Source organism: Cherax quadricarinatus, chromosome 42 (genome assembly GCF_038502225.1).
Source record: "Cherax quadricarinatus isolate ZL_2023a chromosome 42, ASM3850222v1, whole genome shotgun sequence".
Lineage (NCBI taxonomy): Eukaryota > Metazoa > Arthropoda > Malacostraca > Decapoda > Parastacidae > Cherax > Cherax quadricarinatus.
In genome coordinates this window covers 15,344,077-15,364,867 of record NC_091333.1, presented here as the reverse complement: position 1 = coordinate 15,364,867, position 20,791 = coordinate 15,344,077, and the positions used below count along the sequence as shown (strand labels likewise).

At 38.7% G+C, this 20,791-nt stretch overlaps 1 protein-coding gene across 6 annotated transcripts in view; it reads right to left on the bottom strand.

Moving 5' to 3' along the window:
* LOC128695661 (nuclear factor NF-kappa-B p100 subunit) overlaps nucleotides 1-20,791 on the bottom strand; it is a 158,473-nt gene that overhangs the window by 125,071 nt on the left and 12,611 nt on the right. For 2 of the 6 annotated variants that reach the window (XM_053786425.2, XM_070093315.1), the window contains exon 1: nucleotides 14,865-14,959. The exons of 1 other annotated variant lie outside the window; for it this stretch is intronic. In XM_053786425.2, the coding sequence (XP_053642400.2) occupies nucleotides 14,865-14,944 (80 nt within the window). In that variant the 5' untranslated portion in view covers nucleotides 14,945-14,959. Of the gene's footprint in view, nucleotides 1-14,507; nucleotides 14,529-14,779; nucleotides 14,960-15,112; nucleotides 15,176-20,791 lie in introns of those variants that run through there. 3 more of the 6 variants (XM_053786423.2, XM_053786427.2, XM_053786428.2) reach the window with 3 other exon arrangements.

The following is a 20,791-nucleotide window of genomic DNA, read 5'->3' as shown; positions in this document are numbered from 1 at the left end:
TAAGAAAACAAAGTTGGTATACAACAAAGCTAGGTACTGTATCCAAGTCAAAATCTCTCTATTGCAATGAATATTAGCATATTTGCATCATATCTTTAATAAATGATTTACATAATGGTGCTTGGTAAAGTCCATCATTACTAGTAAGAGTTAATATGGGTACTGTAATGTATATAAATATATATACAGTGGACCCCCGGTTAACGATATTTTTTCACTCCAGAAGTATGTTCAGGTGCCAGTACTGATCGAATTTGTTCCCATAAGGAATATTGTGAAGTAGATTAGTCCATTTCAGACCCCCAAACATACACGTACAAACGCACTTACATAAATACACTTACATAATTGGTCACATTCGGAGGTGATCGTTATGCGGGGGTCCACTGTATACCTAATGCCACGTGACAGTGGCAAATTCTATCATATTTTCAGATAATTTCAATGTTTAACACTAATACCGTACTTCACTTCATAACCTTACTTATCATATAAATTACATCCATTCAACAAGGTTGCCTTGATACTGGTAAAGGGTTCTTGATCAAGGAGAAATTGAGCAATCCTCTATTTCTTTGAATGAAACTTGCAGTAATTATCCTACCTCTCCCAATCCCCATGCACTACATGACATTTACAGGTTCAGTGCTTCCCTGTGAATCTGATTTAATATATGTAATACAATTACCACTACTACTATTACTACCACTACTGCTATTCTACCACTACTATTACTGCTACTCTACCACTGCCATCACTACAACTACAAACAACAACAGTTTAATTTTTTCTGTTTATGTTTCTTTAGATTTTTAGGGTTGGTTAGGTCTAATGCACTCTGACTTTAAAATGCCACTGGCACAAATCAATTTGAACTTTCAATGGTCAACTCGAGTATTAGTATTTGTTAAATATACATAAATATGATATGGTATATACAATACATAAGGTATCCAAAAGAAATAAATCATCTTATTTAGTTTTTGGGTTATAATAATTAAACACCACCATCAGTTACCCTTCAAATAAGATTTTGTTCAGATTTTTAACCCAGAGGTTAGCCACCCAGGATAACCCAATAAAGTCAATGCGTCTTTGAGGACTGTGTCTTATTTCTAATGGGGTCCTTTAAGCTTGTTCCCCATGATGCAAGCCACAACAACTGATTAACACCCAGGTGCCTATTTACTGTTAGGGGAACAGGGGCAGCAGTGGTAAGGAAACATGCCCAGCACTTTCACCCATGCCAGGGATCGGACTACAGACACTCAATTTGTGAACTTAAGAGTGCTATCAACTGAACTTAATCCACTGTTGATGTATTAAAATTTACAGAACACAATATAAAAATACCTTAATAAATTTTCTACATCATAAAAGCAATCCAAGGAGATGGTCTGAATATGCTATCCAGTGTAAATTGTGTTCAGTGCCTAACAACAGCCCAGAGCAATGGAGGATGATCCTCAAAATGTGAGGTTAGCTATCAGCAGCTGTTCTCTGGAGCTAATTCCAGCCTCTAGTGTCAGATCATTCAAGACAGTTATATTGTATTACTTGTGAATCCATCAGCTCATGTTCAGATCAACCTAAATAATATGAAATTACATATTATATTAAATATAAATGAAGGTAATAGGTTGGTAGACAGCAACCACCCAGGGAAGTACTACCGTCCTGCCAGATGACTGTGAAACAGAAACCTGTAACTGTTTTGCATGATGGTAGGATTGCTGGTGTCTTTTTCTGTCTCATAAACACGCTAGATAACAGGGAAATCTTGCTACTCCAACTTACACTTTGGTCACACTTCACAGACATGCACATGCATATATATATATACATACATCTAGGTTTTTCTCCTTTTTCTACATAGCTCTTGTTTTTTCTTTATTTCTTCTATTGTCCATGGGGAAGTGGAAAAGAATCTTTCCTCCGTAAGACATGCGTGTCATATGAGGCGACTAAAATGCCGGGAGCAATGGGCTAGTAACCCCTTCTCCTGTAGACATTTACTAAAAATGAGAAGAAAAACTTTATAAAACTGGGATGCTTGAATGTGCGTGGATGTAGTGCAGATGACAAGAAACAGATGATTGCTGATGTTATGAATGAAAAGAAGTTGGATGTCCTGGCCCTAAGCGAAACAAAGCTGAAGGGGGTAGGGGAGTTTCGGTGGGGAGAAATAAATGGGATTAAATCTGGAGTATCTGAGAGAGTTAGAGCAAAGGAAGGGGTAGCAGTAATGTTGAATGATCAGTTATGGAAGGAGAAAAGAGAATATGAATGTGTAAATGCAAGAATTATGTGGACTAAAGTAAAGGTTGGATGCGAGAAGTGGGTCATAATAAGCGTGTATGCACCTGGAGAAGAGAGGAATGCAGAGGAGAGAGAGAGATTTTGGGAGATTTTAAGTGAATGTATAGGAGCCTTTGAACCAAGTGAGAGAGTAATTGTGGTAGGGGACCTGAATGCTAAAGTAGGAGAAACTTTTAGAGAGGGTGTGGAAGGTAAGTTTGGGGTGCCAGGTGTAAATGATAATGGGAGCCCTTTGATTGAACTTTGTATAGAAAGGGGTTTAGTTATAGGTAATACATATTTTAAGAAAAAGAGGATAAATAAGTATACAAGATATGATGTAGGGCAAAATGACAGTAGTTTGTTGGATTATGTATTGGTAGATAAAAGACTGTTGAGTAGACTTCAGGATGTACATGTTTATAGAGGGGCCACAGATATATCAGATCACTTTCTAGTTGTAGCTACACTGAGAGTAAAAGGTAGATGGGATACAAGGAGAATAGAAGCATCAGGGAAGAGAGAGGTGAAGGTTTATAAACTAAAAGAGGAGGCAGTTAGGGAAAGATATAAACAGCTATTGGAGGATAGATGGGCTAATGAGAGCATAGGCAATGGGGTCGAAGAGGTATGGGGTAGGTTTAAAAATGTAGTGTTAGAGTGTTCAGCAGAAGTTTGTGGTTACAGGAAAGTGGGTGTGGGAGGGAAGAGGAGCAATTGGTGGAATGATGATGTAAAGAGAGTAGTAAGGGAGAAAAAGTTAGCATATGAGAAGTTTTTACAAAGTAGAAGTGATGCAAGGAGGGAAGAGTATATGGAGAAAAAGAGAGAGGTTAAGAGAGTGGTGAAGCAATGTAAAAAGAGAGCAAATGAGAGAGTGGGTGAGATGTTATCAACAAATTTTGTTGAAAATAAGAAAAAGTTTTGGAGTGAGATTAACAAGTTAAGGAAGCCTAGAGAACAAATGGATTTGTCAGTTAAAAATAGGAGAGGAGAGTTATTAAATGGAGAGTTAGAGGTATTGGGAAGATGGAGGGAATATTTTGAGGAATTGTTAAATGTTGATGAAGATAGGGAAGCTGTGATTTCGTGTATAGGGCAAGGAGGAATAACATCTTGTAGGAGTGAGGAAGAGCCAGTTGTGAGTGTGGGGGAAGTTCGTGAGGCAGTAGGTAAAATGAAAGGGGGTAAGGCAGCCGGGATTGATGGGATAAAGATAGAAATGTTAAAAGCAGGTGGGGATATAGTTTTGGAGTGGTTGGTGCAATTATTTAATAAATGTATGGAAGAGGGTAAGGTACCTAGGGATTGGCAGAGAGCATGCATAGTTCCTTTGTATAAAGGCAAAGGGGACAAAAGAGAGTGCAAAAATTATAGGGGGATAAGTCTGTTGAGTATACCTGGTAAAGTGTATGGTAGAGTTATTATTGAAAGAATTAAAAGTAAGACAGAGAATAGGATAGCAGATGAACAAGGAGGCTTTAGGAAAGGTAGGGGGTGTGTGGACCAGGTGTTTACAGTGAAACATATAAGTGAACAGTATTTAGATAAGGCTAAAGAGGTCTTTGTGGCATTTATGGATTTGGAAAAGGCGTATGACAGGGTGGATAGGGGGGCAATGTGGCAGATGTTGCAGGTGTATGGTGTAGGAGGTAGGTTACTGAAAGCAGTGAAGAGTTTTTACGAGGATAGTGAGGCTCAAGTTAGAGTACATAGGAAAGAGGGAAATTATTTCCCAGTAAAAGTAGGCCTTAGACAAGGATGTGTGATGTCACCGTGGTTGTTTAATATATTTATAGATAGGGTTGTAAGAGAAGTAAATGCGAGGGTCTTGACAAGAGGCGTGGAGTTAAAACTCAATGCACATAAAAGGCCCTAAAATCTGGAATTCATTACCTGTAAATATAAAAGAAACACAACCTGTTTATAAATTCAAGTCTCTTCTCAAAGATTACTTACTCACCCAAAACCAAATAAATACTGAATAACTGAACATTATAAATTGTATATCTTAAATGTTTCTCACAATTATATCACATAAATGTTAAACCTAAGACCCAATCTAACTTTATTATTTTTTAAATACACTACCTAACAGAATCACTACCTAACTGAATGCAACCATATGACCTGTCTTTGTAATACTCACTTGTGCTTTATAGTTATCTGTTTACATTAATGTTTTATCACTGATTTCATCATTGCTTAGTAGCAGCGCTGTATAGTCCTTGTGGCTTAGCGCTTCTTTTTGATTATAATAATAATAATAATCATTGCTTAGTTAATCTTAAGTTAATTTTAAGCCAGCCCGTAATGCTATGCATAGTATAAGTGGCTTTGGCATACTGCTCTTATCTGTATTTTTTTGTACCTCTGTATGTGTGCACAAATTGGAAATAAATAAATAAAGAATCACACATAAAGTGGGAGTTGTCACAGTTGCTCTTTGCTGATGACACTGTGCTCTTGGGAGATTCTGAAGAGAAGTTGCAGAGATTGGTGGATGAATTTGGTAGGGTGTGCAAGAGAAGAAAATTAAAAGTGAATACAGGAAAGAGTAAGGTTATGAGGATAACAAAAATATTAGGTGATGAAAGATTGGATATCAGATTGGAGGGAGAGAGTATGGAGGAGGTGAATGTATTCAGATATTTGGGAGTGGACGTGTCAGCGGATGGGTCTATGAATGATGAGGTGAATCATAGAATTGATGAGGGGAAAAGGGTGAGTGGTGCACTTAGGAGTCTGTGGAGACAAAGAACTTTGTCCTTGGAGGCAAAGAGGGGAATGTATGAGAGTATAGTTTTACCAACACTCTTATATGGGTGTGAAGCATGGGTGATGAATGTTGCAGCGAGGAGAAGGCTGGAGGCAATGGAGATGTCATGTCTGAGGGCAATGTGTGGTGTGAATATAATGCAGAGAATTCGTAGTTTGGAAGTTAGGAGGAGGTGCGGGATTACCAAAACTGTTGTCCAGAGGGCTGAGGAAGGGTTGTTGAGGTGGTTCAGACATGTAGAGAGAATGGAGCGAAACAGAATGACTTCAGGAGTGTATCAGTCTGTAGTGGAAGGAAGGCGGGGTAGGGGTCGGCCTAGGAAAGGTTGGAGGGAGGGGGTAAAGGAGGTTTTGTGTGCGAGGGGCTTGGACTTCCAGCAGGCGTGCGTGAGCGTGTTTGATAGGAGTGAATGGAGACGAATGGTTTTTAATACTTGACGTGCTGTTGGAGTGTGAGCAAAGTAACATTTATGAAGGGGTTCAGGGAAACCGGCAGGCCGGACTTGAGTCCTGGAGATGGGAAGTACAGTGCCTGCACTCTGAAGGAGGGGTGTTAATGTTGCAGTTTAAAAACTGTAGTGTAAAGCACCCTTCTGGCAAGACAGTGATGGAGTGAATGATGGTGAAAGTTTTTCTTTTTCGGGCCACCCTGCCTTGGTGGGAATCGACCAGTGTGATAATAAAAAATATAACTTTTACACTATATGCAGCTGGATTCAGTGTACCATTTAGCTTGTGTATTACAAGAGCTTTATTAAATCTGCTTGAAATCTTGCACTGATTACAATAATGAATCTAGCTGTAGATTCAGCATGCATGCCAAATTAAAGTAAAATAATACAGTACAACACAAGTTACTCAGAGTGGAAAGGTTCTCAGTGACTTGGTCATCACCTAGTGATAGGATTTTGAACCCTACACACAATATAACTGACTACATTTTGAACCTTACACAACTGTGGCTGTTAAAACATTGTCTTCTATGTAATATGTAAAATCTTAGAATCAATTTTAGGCAGATACTGATACCATCAAATTTAGCCAACACTCACTGATACCAATACCACAGAAACCGATGCCACTGAAATCACTAGATACCCATCAATACTGATACTCAACTTTAGGCTGGTACCAATACCACCAAATTAGCTGATACCTTCACCAATACATTGGCATGTCTATACTGTACATTATACAGTTTATAGCAAAGATTAGTTTTAATGTACAACTGTCAGTGAGTGGACAGAAGAATTGCTGGGGATTTGAACTGAGATTCTATGTATAACAGGTCCTTTACCATACCATTAAACAAAAAAGTTACAATAGGTGGGCATAGACAGCTCTGAGTACCTTGTCAGAGTGCACACTGCAAGAGAGCATAATGAAATGTATACATGTTTAATGGAATTTTTTATAGTCCAGTGGTGCTAATAGATATGCTGTAGCAACCTAAGCAAAAATGAAGTCAGTTACAATAGGGGAGTTTCATTACCTTCATGTAATATATTGTATATATTTACAAAATAGAATGACTTCGAGAGTGCATAAATCTGTAGCGGAGGGAAGGTGGGGTAGGGATTGGCCTACAAAAGGTTGGAGGGAGAGGGTAAAGGACGTTTTGTGTACAAGGGGCTTGAACTTCCAGCAAGCATGCGTGAGCATATTTGATAGGAGTGAATAGAGACAAGTAGTTTTTAATATGTACTTGACATGCTGTTGGAATGTGAGCAAAGTAACATTTATGAAGGGATTCAGGGAAACCAGCAGGCCGAACTTGAGTCCTGAAGACGGGAAGTACAGTGTCTGCACTCTGAAGGAGGGGTGTTAATGTTGCAATTTTATAACTGTAGTGTAAACGTGCCTCTGGCAAGACAGTGATGAAGTGAATGATGAAAGTTTTTCTTTTTCGGGCCACCCTGCCTTGGTGGGAATCGGCTGATGTGTTAATAAAAAATATATATATACAGTGGCCCCCCGGTTAACGATATTTTTTCACTCCAGAAGTATGTTCAGGTGCCAGTACTGACCGAATTTGTTCCCATAAGGAATACTGTGAATTAGATTAGTCCATTTCAGACCCCCAAACATACACGTACAAACGCACTTACATAAATACACTTACATAATTGGTCGCATTCGGAGGTGATCGTTATGCGGGGGTCCACTGTATATATATATATATACATATATATACAGTGGACCCCCGCATACCGGACGCATCGCATACCGTACAATCCACATACCGGACGCTTTGATCGCAAAAATTTTGCCTCACATACCGCCCAAAAACCCGCTCACCGCCCTTCGTCCGAGACGCGTCCAATGTGCGGCCTGAGCCACGCTCACATGTTCCGACGGTGGCATTGTTTACCAGCCAGCCTCCGCGGTAACATCCAAGCATACAATCGGAACATTTTGTATTATTACAGTGTTTTTGGTGATTTTTTCTGGAAAATAAGTGACCATGGGCCCCAAGAAAGCTTCTAGTGCCAACCCTACAGCAATAAGGGTGAGAATTACTATGGAGATGAAGAAAAAGATCATTGATAAGTATGAAAGTGGAGTGCGTGTCTCCGAGCTGGCCAGGTTGTATAATAAACCCCAATCAATCATCGCTACTATTGGTGGTACAGCTGCTGCTGCTGCTGTACCACCGTCAGCTGCTGCTGTAGTACCGTCTGCTGCTGCTGTAGCATCGTCTGCTGCTGCTGTAGCATCGTCTGCTGCTGCTGTAGCATCGTCTGCTGCTGCTGTAGCATCGTCTGCTGCTGCTGTAGCATCGTCTGTTGCTGCTGTACCACCGTCAGCTGCTGCTGCTGCTGCTGTAGCATCGTCTGCTGCTGCTGCTGCTGTAGCATCGTCTGCTGCTGCTGTAACATCGTCAGTTGCTGCTGTAGCATCGTCTGCTGCTGCTGTAGCATCGTCTGTTGCTGCTGTAGCATCGTCTGTTGCTGCTGTAGCATCGTCTGTTGCTGCTGTACCACCGTCAGCTGCTGCTGCTGCTGTACCACCGTTGTTGGTGTGGCTTATTGAGAATACCAAGAAACAATTAACCCCAGAGGATTTGCCACCCAGGATAACCCAAAAAAGTCAGTGCGTCATCGAAGACTGTCTAACTTATTTCCATTGGGGTCCTTAATCTTGTCTCCCAGGATGCAACCCACACCAGTCGACTAACACCCAGGTGAACAGGGAAAATGCCTGGAACTAGTGCTCATGTTGGTGAATTTAGAGCCAGCAAAGGTTGGTTTGAGAGATTTAAGAATCGTAGTGGCATACACAGTGTGATAAGGCCTGTTCTGGAAGAAAATACCAAACAGGACCTACAGTACTCAGGAGGAAAAGGCACTCCCAGGACACAGTGTCTCATCAGTCATTGCTGCATCTTCAATAAAGGTAAGTGTCATTTATTCTTCATTTAGTAGAGTAGTACATGCACAATATATATTGTGCATGTACTACTCTACTATTGTGCATGTATCCTTCTCTTTGTGTGTAGGAAAATGTATATTTCATGTGGTAAAAAATTTTTTTTCATACTTTTGGGTGTCTTGCACGGATTAATTTGATTTCCATTATTTCTTATGGGGAAAATTCATTCGCATACCGAACATTTCGCATAACAGCCAGCCCTCTTGCACGGATTAAGGTCGCTATGCGGGGGTCCACTGTATATATATATATACACACACACACACACATATATATATATATATATATATACATATATATATATATATATATATATACATATATATATACATATATATATACATATATATATACATATATACATATATATATATACATATATACATATATATATATACATATATACATATATACATATATATATATACATATATACATATATATATACATATATACATATATATATACATATATACATATATATATACATATATACATATATATATACATATATACATATATATATACATATATACATATATATATATACATATATATATATATATATATATATATATATATATATATATATATATATATATATATATATATATATACATATATATATATATATATATATATACATATATATATACATATATACATATATATATATATATATATATATATATATATATACATATATATTTACATATATACATATATATATATATATATATATATATATATATATATATATATATATATATACATATATAGATATATATAGAATATATATATATATATATATATATATATATACATATATATATATATATATATACATATATATATATATATACATATATATATATATATATAAATATATATATATATATATATATATACATATATATATATATATATATATATATATACATATATATATATAGTGGACCCTTAGCTAACGATGGCATCAGCTAACGTTAAATCCAGCTAACGATACATTTTAACGCAAAAAATTTGCCTCAGCTAACGCTAAATAACTCACTCACACGTCCACGTGTGGCCTGAGGCGCCTCAGTTGTCCCGTGGGTGCCAGTGTTTACAAGCCAGCCAGTGCGGTCGCATCCATGCATACAATCGGAACATTTCATATATCACAGCGTTTTTAGTGATTGTACCTGCAAAATAAGTCACCATGGGCCCCTAGAAAGCTTCTAGTGCCAACCCTGTGATAAAAAGGGTGAGAATTAGTATGGAAATTAAGAAAGATTTTGAAGAGTTAGGGGCTAACCCTGAGATGCCTATGCCAGTTGTGGAATCCATTGTGCCTACTTCAAAGATTAAGGAAATGTGTGCAAAGTGGGTTAAACTGCAAAGCTTTATGGATGAAAATCACCCTAACACAGCTATTGCAAGCCATGCTGGTGACTATTACAATGACAATGTTGTGGCCCATTTTAAGCAAATCTTAAAGGAACGGGAGGTACAGACCTCTATAGACAGATTTGTTGTGCGACAGAGGTCCAGTGACTCTCAAGCTGGTCCTAGTGGCATTAAAAGAAGAAGGGAAGTAACCCCAGAAAAGGACTTGATACCTCAAGTCCTAATGGAAGGGGATTCCCCTTCTAAACATTAACAACTTCCACACACTCCCCTCCTCCCATCCCATCAATCATCACCAGATCTTCAATAAAGGTAAGTGTCAGTTTGTGTGTATTAAAATTAATATTTCATGTGGTAAAATATTTTTTTTTCATACTTTGGGGTGTCTTGCACAGATTAATTTGATTTACATTATTTCTTATGGGGAAAATTAATTCAGCTAACGATAATTTCAGCTAACGATGAGCTTTCAGGAATGGATTAATATCGTTAGCTGAAGGTCCACTGTATGTATGTATGTATGTATGTATGTATGTATGTATATATATATATATATATATATATATATATATATATATATATATATATATATATATATATATATATATATATATATATATATATATATATATATATATATATTTTTTTAGAGAGAATGGATCAAAGTAGAATGACATGGAAAGCATATAAATCTATAGGGGAAGGAAAGAGGGGTAGGGGTCGTCCTCGAAAGGGTTGGAAAGAGGGGGTAAAGGAGGTTTTGTGGGCGAGGGGCCTGGACTTCCAGCAAGCGTGCATGAGCGTGTTAGATAGGAGTGAATGGAGACGAATGATACTTGGGACCTGACGATCTGTTGGAGTGTGAGCAGGGTAATATTTAGTGAAGGGATTCAGGGAAACTGGTTATTTTCTTATAGTCGGACTTGAGTCCTGGAAATGGGAAGTACAATGCCTGCACTTTAAAGGAGGGGTTTGGGATATTGGCAGTTTGGAGGGACATGTTGTGTATCTTTATACGTATATGCTTCTAAACTGTTGTATTCTGAGCACCTCTGCAAAAGCAGTGATAATGTGTGAGTGTGGTGAAAGTGTTGAATGATGATGAAAGTATTTTCTTTTTTGGGGATTTTCTTTCTTTTTTGGGTCACCCTGCCTCGGTGGGAGACGACCAACTTGTTGAAAAAAAAAATATATATATATATACGTATATATATATATATACATGTATATATATATATATATATATATATATATATATATATATATATATATATATATATATATATATATATATATATATATATATATATAAACACACACACACATATGCATATAAACCAAGTCACAATACCATGGCTGGAACAATTCACCAAAAACCCATACTTAGGAGAGAAAGTTAAGAGATTTTTTTTGTGATATACCATGGTCTGGTAGGCAATGCTCTTGCTTCACACACTGAGTGTCCGCAGTTCGATCCCTGGCAAGGGTGGAAACAATGGGTATATAGAATAGAGGCTATCTGTGGGGTTATGACTCAAATCAATTATGAAAGTCTGCCCAGGACCTGCCACCTCATCCTAGTTACCTGAATTAATTCTACATACCTCTATATCTCACAGTGGGCAGTGTGACGTGATAGACAGTTGCAAATTATAGGTTTCTGGTGAAGGTGGTGGCCACCCCTTTGCACCTGGGTTTCAAGCTACACAAATGCATTCGATACTCTCAAGATACTCACATGGAAGGGTGATAAGCCATGGTCTACCTAGAAATACCTGTGAGAGTCATGTGCAACTGTCTGGTTTAGTAGAAAGAGTCCCTTGATCGCAGTGAAATGAATCTAATTCAGGTCGTTTATGTGTTAACAAACAGTACTTCACTGCACAAGGATTGCCATGGGGAAGTCACCCATTTCTTTCACTGCCTATGGTGTGACTGAGGGTAGTCAGAGTGCAGTACCCTATGGGCACTCTTGGCAGGAAAAAGTGCCCAGGGCATTTTAGTGTGTAGTACACATGTGTAGAAACTAAGCTGCAGTGGAGATGTCATGTCTGAAAGCAATGCGTGGTGCGACTATAATGCAGAGAATTCGTAGTTTGGAAAATAGGAAAAGGTGCGGGATTACCAAAACTATTATCCAGAGGGCTGAGGAGGGGTTGTTGAGGTGGTTCGGACATGTACAGAGAATGGAACAAAATAGAATGACTTCGAGTGTATAAATCTAATGGAGGAAAGGTGGGGTAGGGGTCAGCCTAGGAAAGGTGGGGTAGGGGTCAGCCTAGGAAAGGTGGGAGGGAGGGGGTAAAGGAGGTTTTGTGTGCGAGGAGCTTGGACTTCCAACAAACATGCATGAGCCTGTTAGGAGCAAATGGAGACATATGGTTCTTAGGACGATGTGCTGTTGGAGTGTGAGCAAGGTAACATTTATGAAGGGGTTCAGGGAACCCGGCAGGCCGGACTTAAGTCCTGGAGATAGGAAATACAGTGTCTACACTCTGAAGGAGGGGTGTTAATGTAGCAGGTTTATAACTGCAGTGAAAGCTTGCCTCTGGCAAGACAGTGATGGAGTGAATGAAGATGAAAGTTTTTCTTTTTCAAGCCACCCTGCCTTGTTGGGAGATGGCCAATGTGTTAATATAATTTAATATAAAGTAATAGTGTATAATACATTAGCATGGGCTTCCTTCATTATTCATATTCATATAGTTTATTTGGACATGATACATAGTTGTACAAGGAATTATAGTAGTTGGGTGTACATGCCAAAAGCCTCTTGTATGCAGAGCATTATGGGTATGGTTTCATTCTGGGCAGGCTTAAAATTAACTAAGCAATGATAGGTTCAGCGGTAAAAATTACCGTAAACAATTTACAATATGAAGTACAATTGAGTAGTATTTGAAACAATGAAATTTGAACATTTCGATTTTGAAGCATTATAGTTGTACAAATTTGTCGCATTACAATGCATAACAAACAAGATGATCAATTGAAGTTTTAAGATTTATTGGTAATGTTAAATATTGAGTGCTGATTATTTAGTTCTGAGTGAGTAAGTGGTTTTTTAGAAGAGTCTTAAATTGATTTTCAGGCCTGGTTACTTTAGTATGTTCTGGTAATGAATTCCAGATTTTGGGACCCTTTATATGCATAGAGTTTTTACAGTGTGATATAGACATGGGGTACACCAAAAAGAGATCTGTGTCTTGTGTTATGGTCGTGTGTCCTGTTAACGTTGGTGAGGAGAAGTTTGAGTGGAGGGTTTATGTTAGCGTGTACTGTTCTTTGTATGTAGCAGACGCATGAATAAGTGTGATGTTCTTCATGGTGATCAAATTTAGACTTTTGAACAGAGGTGGAGTATGCTGTAGCAAGTGGGAATTTGTTATCATTCTGATTGCAGCCTTTTGCTGGGTTATTAGAGGCCTTAGGTGATTTGATGTTGTTGATCCCCATACACAAATTCCATGCGAGATAAGGGTAGATGAGTGAATGATACAGTGTAAGGAGAGCTGATTGTGGAACATAGTACTGTATCTGTGATAATATGCCTACTGTCTTTGAGATTTTCTTGGAAATTTGTTGTATATGTGTCTGGAATTTGAGGCTACTGTCTAGGTGGATTCCTAGGAATTTTCCCTCTGTGAGTCTTGTGATGGGTGATCCATTTAGTGTTATGTTAAGTCTTACAAATTAAGAGGGTAAAAAGAAATGTGACATCCCCATAGGCATGGTGAGCCACTTGACCCCTTGCCCCTTTCTCTGCCAAATGGGGGAAGGTTTGTAATGTCTGGAAATCAAACGAGAATTTCCACATTGGGCATGTTTCCTTACACCTGCTGTCCCTGTTCGCCTAGCAAGCAAGTAGGAAACTAGATGTTAATATAAACACATATGCAGTATAATGTGATCCTTTACTGACAACGTTTCACCCACACAGTGGGCTTTTTCAAGTCACAAATAGATCTCTATACTGCACATGTGTTTATATTTTAATTGTGTCGGTATTTTATACCATTTATTTCCAAACTAGGTGTTAATTGACTGGTGTGGGTCGCATCCTGGAGGACAAGATTGAAGGATCCCAATGGAAATAAGACAGATAGTACTTGATGACACACTGACTTTCTTCCACAGTTAAAAATCCAAACAAAATCTTATCTCAAAACATCTTACAGGAATGAAAAAAAATGAATGGCAAAGTTTTCATAATCGCTATGGACCCTTCCAAAGTGCTTTGCCAAGCATTTTACCATTCCTGGAGGGTGTGTTTCTCTCAAGGAAGGTTCCTTGATCCTTCCATTGATCGAACCTGAATGCTTCCCATTCCCAAGGCACTATATGACCCCTGCAAATTTAGTGCTTCCCTGATTAAAATATAAAAAAAACTGAAGTTTTTTTTATATTTAATTTTCACTAGTGATTAACTTTTGAGATATATAGTTATATGTAACGAAGCACTAAATCTATATGGGGTCATATTAGACCTGGAAAATGGGTTGCAATGAGGTTTGATCATAGGAACGGGAGGGTAGCTCCAAATTTTTGGAATGTCCATGTCTAGAATATAAAATAAAGGTGGTCTACTAGGTGTAACCTAGTCAACTTACTTTTTTTCCCCACCAGCACTCTAACACTGGAGATATAAATTATCTAACGTCACTTAGAACATATATTCACGTTCATACTAATGTGGAGAGAGGGTGAAGTTTGTAAGTAATGTAATGATTACTGGTGCTGAGAGGTATCATGTGCCCAGCAAGTGTCCAGTACTCCCATGACAACACTCCCACTGTCCTTGAACATTACCTTATTAATACCCACTTACACTTGACACACAGCTGTTCCCTCACACCTAGCTGCTAGCACACATCTGGCTTACCAATATTTAAGCTTTTCTCTCGTGACACTTAGAAACTGCAACAAATTTCCAAGCTGACAACTGATACACTGGCCACACTGTTTACCCTGGGAAATCCCACGTTCCAATAATATTTACGGAGGGTGAGCCATGGGAGGGACCGCTTAAGGGAGTACGATCCCACATAACGCACTTTAAAAGGATCCAATATTACAAAACGCTTTCTACAGCATATCCAATCCTCTACAGGGAAACCACCTGTAGGAGTGTGACATTACGGCGATGACACTCGTGGCGAGTAGTAATGTCCTACTTCACTGTTATTAATCAACACAAAAAAAAAAACTCACTTACACTATAAAGCTATCACAAAACATATGCACTAACGCACGGTGCGCGTTACTCAAGCAGTAGGTAGAAACTAAGGATGAGTCAGAGCTTTGGAAGACTTTATAGTGTGAAGGAGACTTGTGAGGGTAATCCCCCACCATGGAGCTTCAGCAGCTCTGTTCTCTGGGTCAACTTGCTCGCTCAACAAGCCTAATCTTACACTTAACAGGATGCTACGGGTATTTTGTTTATCAAGGAAAATGTTGACCATATTGTCTTACAATATCATTACATTTACCATTAGCAGGCATTACAAGATAACCAATATAAGTCATCATACACGTATATAAACATTATGTAAGGTAGTTGGTTCGGCGACGACGTGAGGGATTTTAGCATCTATCCTGCAGTGATGATTCACCTGTATAATATATTGCACTCCCTCACTTGACAATATGCTAATAATGGAACATGGTTATGACTATCGGCTAAAAATAACCACTAAGGGCTGTTTTTGTTAGTCAGCCTTCAATATGTCAAATATCTAAGAAAACGTGGGATGATCAAATTATAATATCTGTATTTCTATAAGTGGTATATCACATATGCCTAGCTGGCATATGTGATATACCACTATAGAAAACCCCTTGTTATGCAGAGCACTTCGGGAAAATTAGATCGATTTTGTCCCAGGATGCGACTCGCCAGTCGACTAACACCCAGGTACCCATTTTACTGATAGGTGACCCCTCAGGGAAGGTTCCTTGATGTTGGTGAGGGGCTCTTGATTTAGGGAATTTGATGTGTTCCAGTTCCCCGAATTAAGCCTGAATGCCTTCCACATTCCCCCCCTAGGCGCTTAGCGCTTCCCCTTTATAATAATAAAATAATAATACTGATAGGTGAAAAGGGACAGTAGGTGTCTTATGGAAACACGTCCTAATGTTTTTCATCCGTACATGGGGATCGATCCCCGACCTCAGTGTGTGAGCTGAGTGCGCTAGTGATCGAGCTATGGGATAACTTAATTCACTTTTCAAGGGGTACCTTTATGCTTCAAAGAATTAGAGCTACTTCACCCTCTGGACCAAACCTATTGCCTCTTCTTATTCCGTAGGCGTTGTATGACCTTTATGGGTTTAGCACTCTTCCATAATACAAGCTTTCCTTCTAAACAAGCGTTGGTTTCATACTTTTGCTCAACCCGCAGGGGTCATACACTGCCTGGGGATATGGAAGGTAGTCAGACTCGATTCAAGGAATGAGAGCACAGGTCCAATTCCTTGGATCAGAAGCCCCTCACTAAACTGCGCATTCACCATTCTAGGATAATATCTTGATGCCGGCCAGACTCAAAGTCTGTTAGTCCAAGAACTGGACTTACCTTTCCCTCCCTTGGATCGAATCTCAATGTTTTCTACTCCTCAGGCTATGCTCGTATAACCCCTACGGATTTAGCTCTCACAACAGATTAACTTTATTCAAAAAAAAATCCCCGTTTTCTTTTCGCAGTTCCAAACGGACTTATCATTATTAATTATTGCATTTACTGGCGTTACTGTTTCTTAGAAATGGGTAAATTTGGTTAAAATGACGTTAATTTAACCAAACCTTATCCAAATATCGCACATCTCTAGAGAAATGATCTTCATCAGTTATATATATATATAAAAAAATTAACGCATGGTATGGATTATTATGTGAGAAATTACCTGCCTGAGGTTTACAGGGTATTACCTGAATTATTACGTGCAAGTAATTTGGGCGAGGTAAGTGGGACTTAGTCACAGTAGCTCGCACAACTGTCACTCCCTCGATGCCCACTCCATCACTACTCTCGCAAAAATCTAGACCTGACATTAAATTAATAATTACAATATTAAGCATTAATACCGTTAATGGTAAATTATAAAATAATGTGGACTGTATATGATTTGGCTTGCTGGGTGCACTGAGTATAATTATTGTACATAAATTATGATGTTCTTAGAAAAGAAATTTGTATTATCACTTACCATTTAATTACTGGATCACAATTTTTATGTGTAACGCGCCCTAACACTACCCTAACAGTTAGAGTTTACGATGGCCAATGTAAAAACTACAATACATTATGGGTAAGCGTCACTTAGCTAAGGTGTGTTGTCGGGAAAAATCGATTCCCCTATTTTTCCATCCTTGTAGCCGAATTCTAAGGGTTTTCCTCTCTGTTTATCCCAGTTCTGCAGCGGGAACGCGTCAGCAATTTCTAGATTATGGATTGAGGCCGATTTACACCAACTGAACCTCAATGACACATGATTACATGACTAGTGTAATAACCAGTGCACACATATTAAATTCACTATGGCGTCCTCCCCCATCGCACTTTCGGCTGTTCCACATCCCCCACACTCGAAATTTCTTGAAGGGTCAAATCAGCATCACATTTTAATATACTATTATGTTCAAATTTACACATACTGAATTTAGGAAAATTCAAACTTTTCCAAAGATGGTGTTTTCTGGGGTTCATTATTACATTCAGAGGGAAGCGCTAAACCCGTATGGGTCATATAGCGACTAATGGGGAGGAATGGGAAGCATTAAGATTCGATCCTAGAATTGGGAAGTTAGGTCTAATTCTTTGGATCAAGAGCCCCTCACTAGTATTAAGGAACCTCCCATGAGGGCCTCCTGGGCCTCACCTCTTAAGCCTAACTTAACAATTAACATTCCAGGTCCACTGCTCAAGCTTCTACCAGCAAATATGATAAACATTGTCTGTACGCAAGAGAGTGAGAAGTTCCTGCAAGAGTTAGCAGCCAGTTTGGTTTACTCGTGTGATCTGCTTTCCAATTTGTCTACTTACAGTTTAGTTTACTGATAAGATTTCATCCCCATTTGGTCTATTCCCTATTGTCCACGCGGGTTTTTGGTGAAGATTTTTTTTATGAGGGGAGTTCTCGAATACGTTACTGAGCGGAAGCTCGGGGAAAGTCATGACTAATGTTTCCAGTCCATTCTCAAGCAAACATAGCGTTGCTACTGTGACTTTCCTGGAGCTGTATGACCCTTGTAGGTTTAGGACTCCTTTTTTATTATCATAATAATAATGTGACTTTCCTGGCATCGTCATTAAGTATTGATTATCTATTAGCGCTGCTATAGTTATTATGACCAATGAGAAGGGCTAAAGCACAGGAGTCAACAGCGCCTGGGAAATGGGTGTCAGATTCCATCCAGTGAAGAGTACCGCAAATTTTTGGAATCAAAGAGCCCTAATGAATGTAAAATAAGATTTTGTTCGGATATTTAACCCCGGAGGGTTAGCCACCCAGGATAATCCATGAAAGTCAGTGCATCATTGAGGACTGTCTTACTTATTTTCTTATTTCAATCTTGTTCCCCAGGATGCTACCCATACTAGTCGACTAACAGGACACTCAGTGAGTGAGGCGAGCGTTGCCTACTAGGCCACGGGGCACCTCTCACAGGGAAGACTGCTGTTAAACAATTCTGAGTAGTAGTGCTTGTGGCAACTCTTCGAGTTGGCGAGAGTAGTTTCCATCTAATTAATGGACGGAGAGTCGAGCCTGCACCACATCTTATGCTGAGTGACTCATACGGATTTAGCGATTCATACAAATAGCTATGACTAATCAAATTAATAATTCTTTGAAATTAGCCCTTACTTTTTACTTGGCACATGAAAGTAGTTTTATTGTTACATTCATGAAGGGAAAGCTAAACCAGTACTGGGCCAAACAGCGCCAAGAGGTATGAGAAACATTCATTAGTATTATTATAATCACGGAGGAGCGCTAAACCCGTAGGATTATACAGCGGATGTGGCGGGGGGATGGAAGGTATTCAGGGTTAATTCAGGGAACCGAATCACAAATCCAAGTCCCTAGATCAAGAGCCTCTCACCAGCGTCAAGGAACCTCCCTTGAGGGGAGGAGACATTCAGATTTGATCCAAGGAAAGGGAGGGCAGGTCCAATGTCTTTGATCAAGAGCCTCTTAACAGTGTCCAGAGGGTATATGAGTATCCAGGAGAGAGTATGCATAGTCAGTGTGACTTATTTACAAACATTGAGACTAATCATCAGAGCAAAAACAATCAAATCTATAATCACAAATTTAGTTTAAAAAACATTAAATTTCCTGCATTAAAGCGAGGAGCCAAAAATATAATTTCAGTATAAAATTAGCGTCACCAAAAAAATGGCAAATCGCAGTAGCTCGGCGAGTGCCGAGCGTCGTGCCTCCCTGATCCCATGTGTGAAGGACAACTGGTTTATACCTTGACACAGATCTCATTCATAGCATGATCTTGTACACGCCCAGGGTTACTAATAGTAGTTGTCCTGTTCTAACACACACACAGATAGGATGTTCCAGAGAGGGAACACAGAAACAAGGGGTCACAACTGGAAGCTGAAGACTCAGACGAGTCACAGGGACGTAGGAAGTATTTCTTCAGTCATAGAGTCGTCAGGAAGTGGAATAGCCTAGCAAGTGAAGTAGTGGAGGCAGGAACCATACATAGTTTTAAGAAGAGGTATGACAAAGCTCAGGAAGCAGAGAGGGAGAGGACCTAGTGGCGATCAGTGAAGAGGCGGGGCCAGGAGCTGAGTCTCGACCTCTGCAACCACAATTAGGTGAGTACAATTAGGTGAGTACACACACACACACACACACACACACACACACACACACACACACACACACACACACACACACATGCATATATATATATATATATATATATATATATATATATATATATATATATATATATATATATATATATATATATACATATTCCTGCCTTTCCTGTTAACAACGTTGTTAAAGTAATCTTGGAACGTAGGTTGTGAACGTTTCAGCTGTATGATGAGTCATGCCGGAATAATGTTTATATAACCCCCTTAAGGATGGTTTATATAACCCCCTTAAGGATGGTTTATATAACCCCCTTAAGGATGGTTTATATAACCCCCTTAAGGATGGTTTATATAATCCCCTTAAGGATGGTTTATATAACCCCCTTAAGGATGGTTTATATAACCCCCTTAAGGATGGTTTATATAACCCCCTTAAGGATGGTTTATATAATCCCCTTAAAGTGGGATTATATAATCTGATATTCAAGGAGATTCACATTTTCAAAGCACAAAAAACGGGAATGCACCTGAAAACGAAATATATACACTGAGAGGTGTATTTCTGGCAGCGAATATAATGCTGAGAGGTTACTTAAATCCCTATTTTAGGGATTAAAATATTCTCATCCGGAGGTGAAAAGGTTATGACTAGTGTAGTCGACTAGGCTTTAAACAACCTTAACCATCCATGATCATAACTAAACAACCTACACAGCTACCTAGCGCCTTCAAGTTTTTACTACCTTTTATAACTTATTATTATTATTATTATTATTATTATTATTATTATTATTATTATTATTATTATTATTATTATTATTATTGGGAAACGCTAAACGTGTGGAGGGGGGGGGGTGTTACAGTGCGCGGGGAATGAGAGTTAATCAGGTTTGATCCGGGGAAGGAAATAGAAGGTAAGTCCAAGTTCTTTTTTCAAGAGGTGTTCATGAACATCAAAGCAACCTGACCCTTCTGAAGGGTCCCTTACACAGTTAACTTATGTGTATTATTATCTGTAATTACCTATATGTAGCTACAGTTGCAGAGCTGTT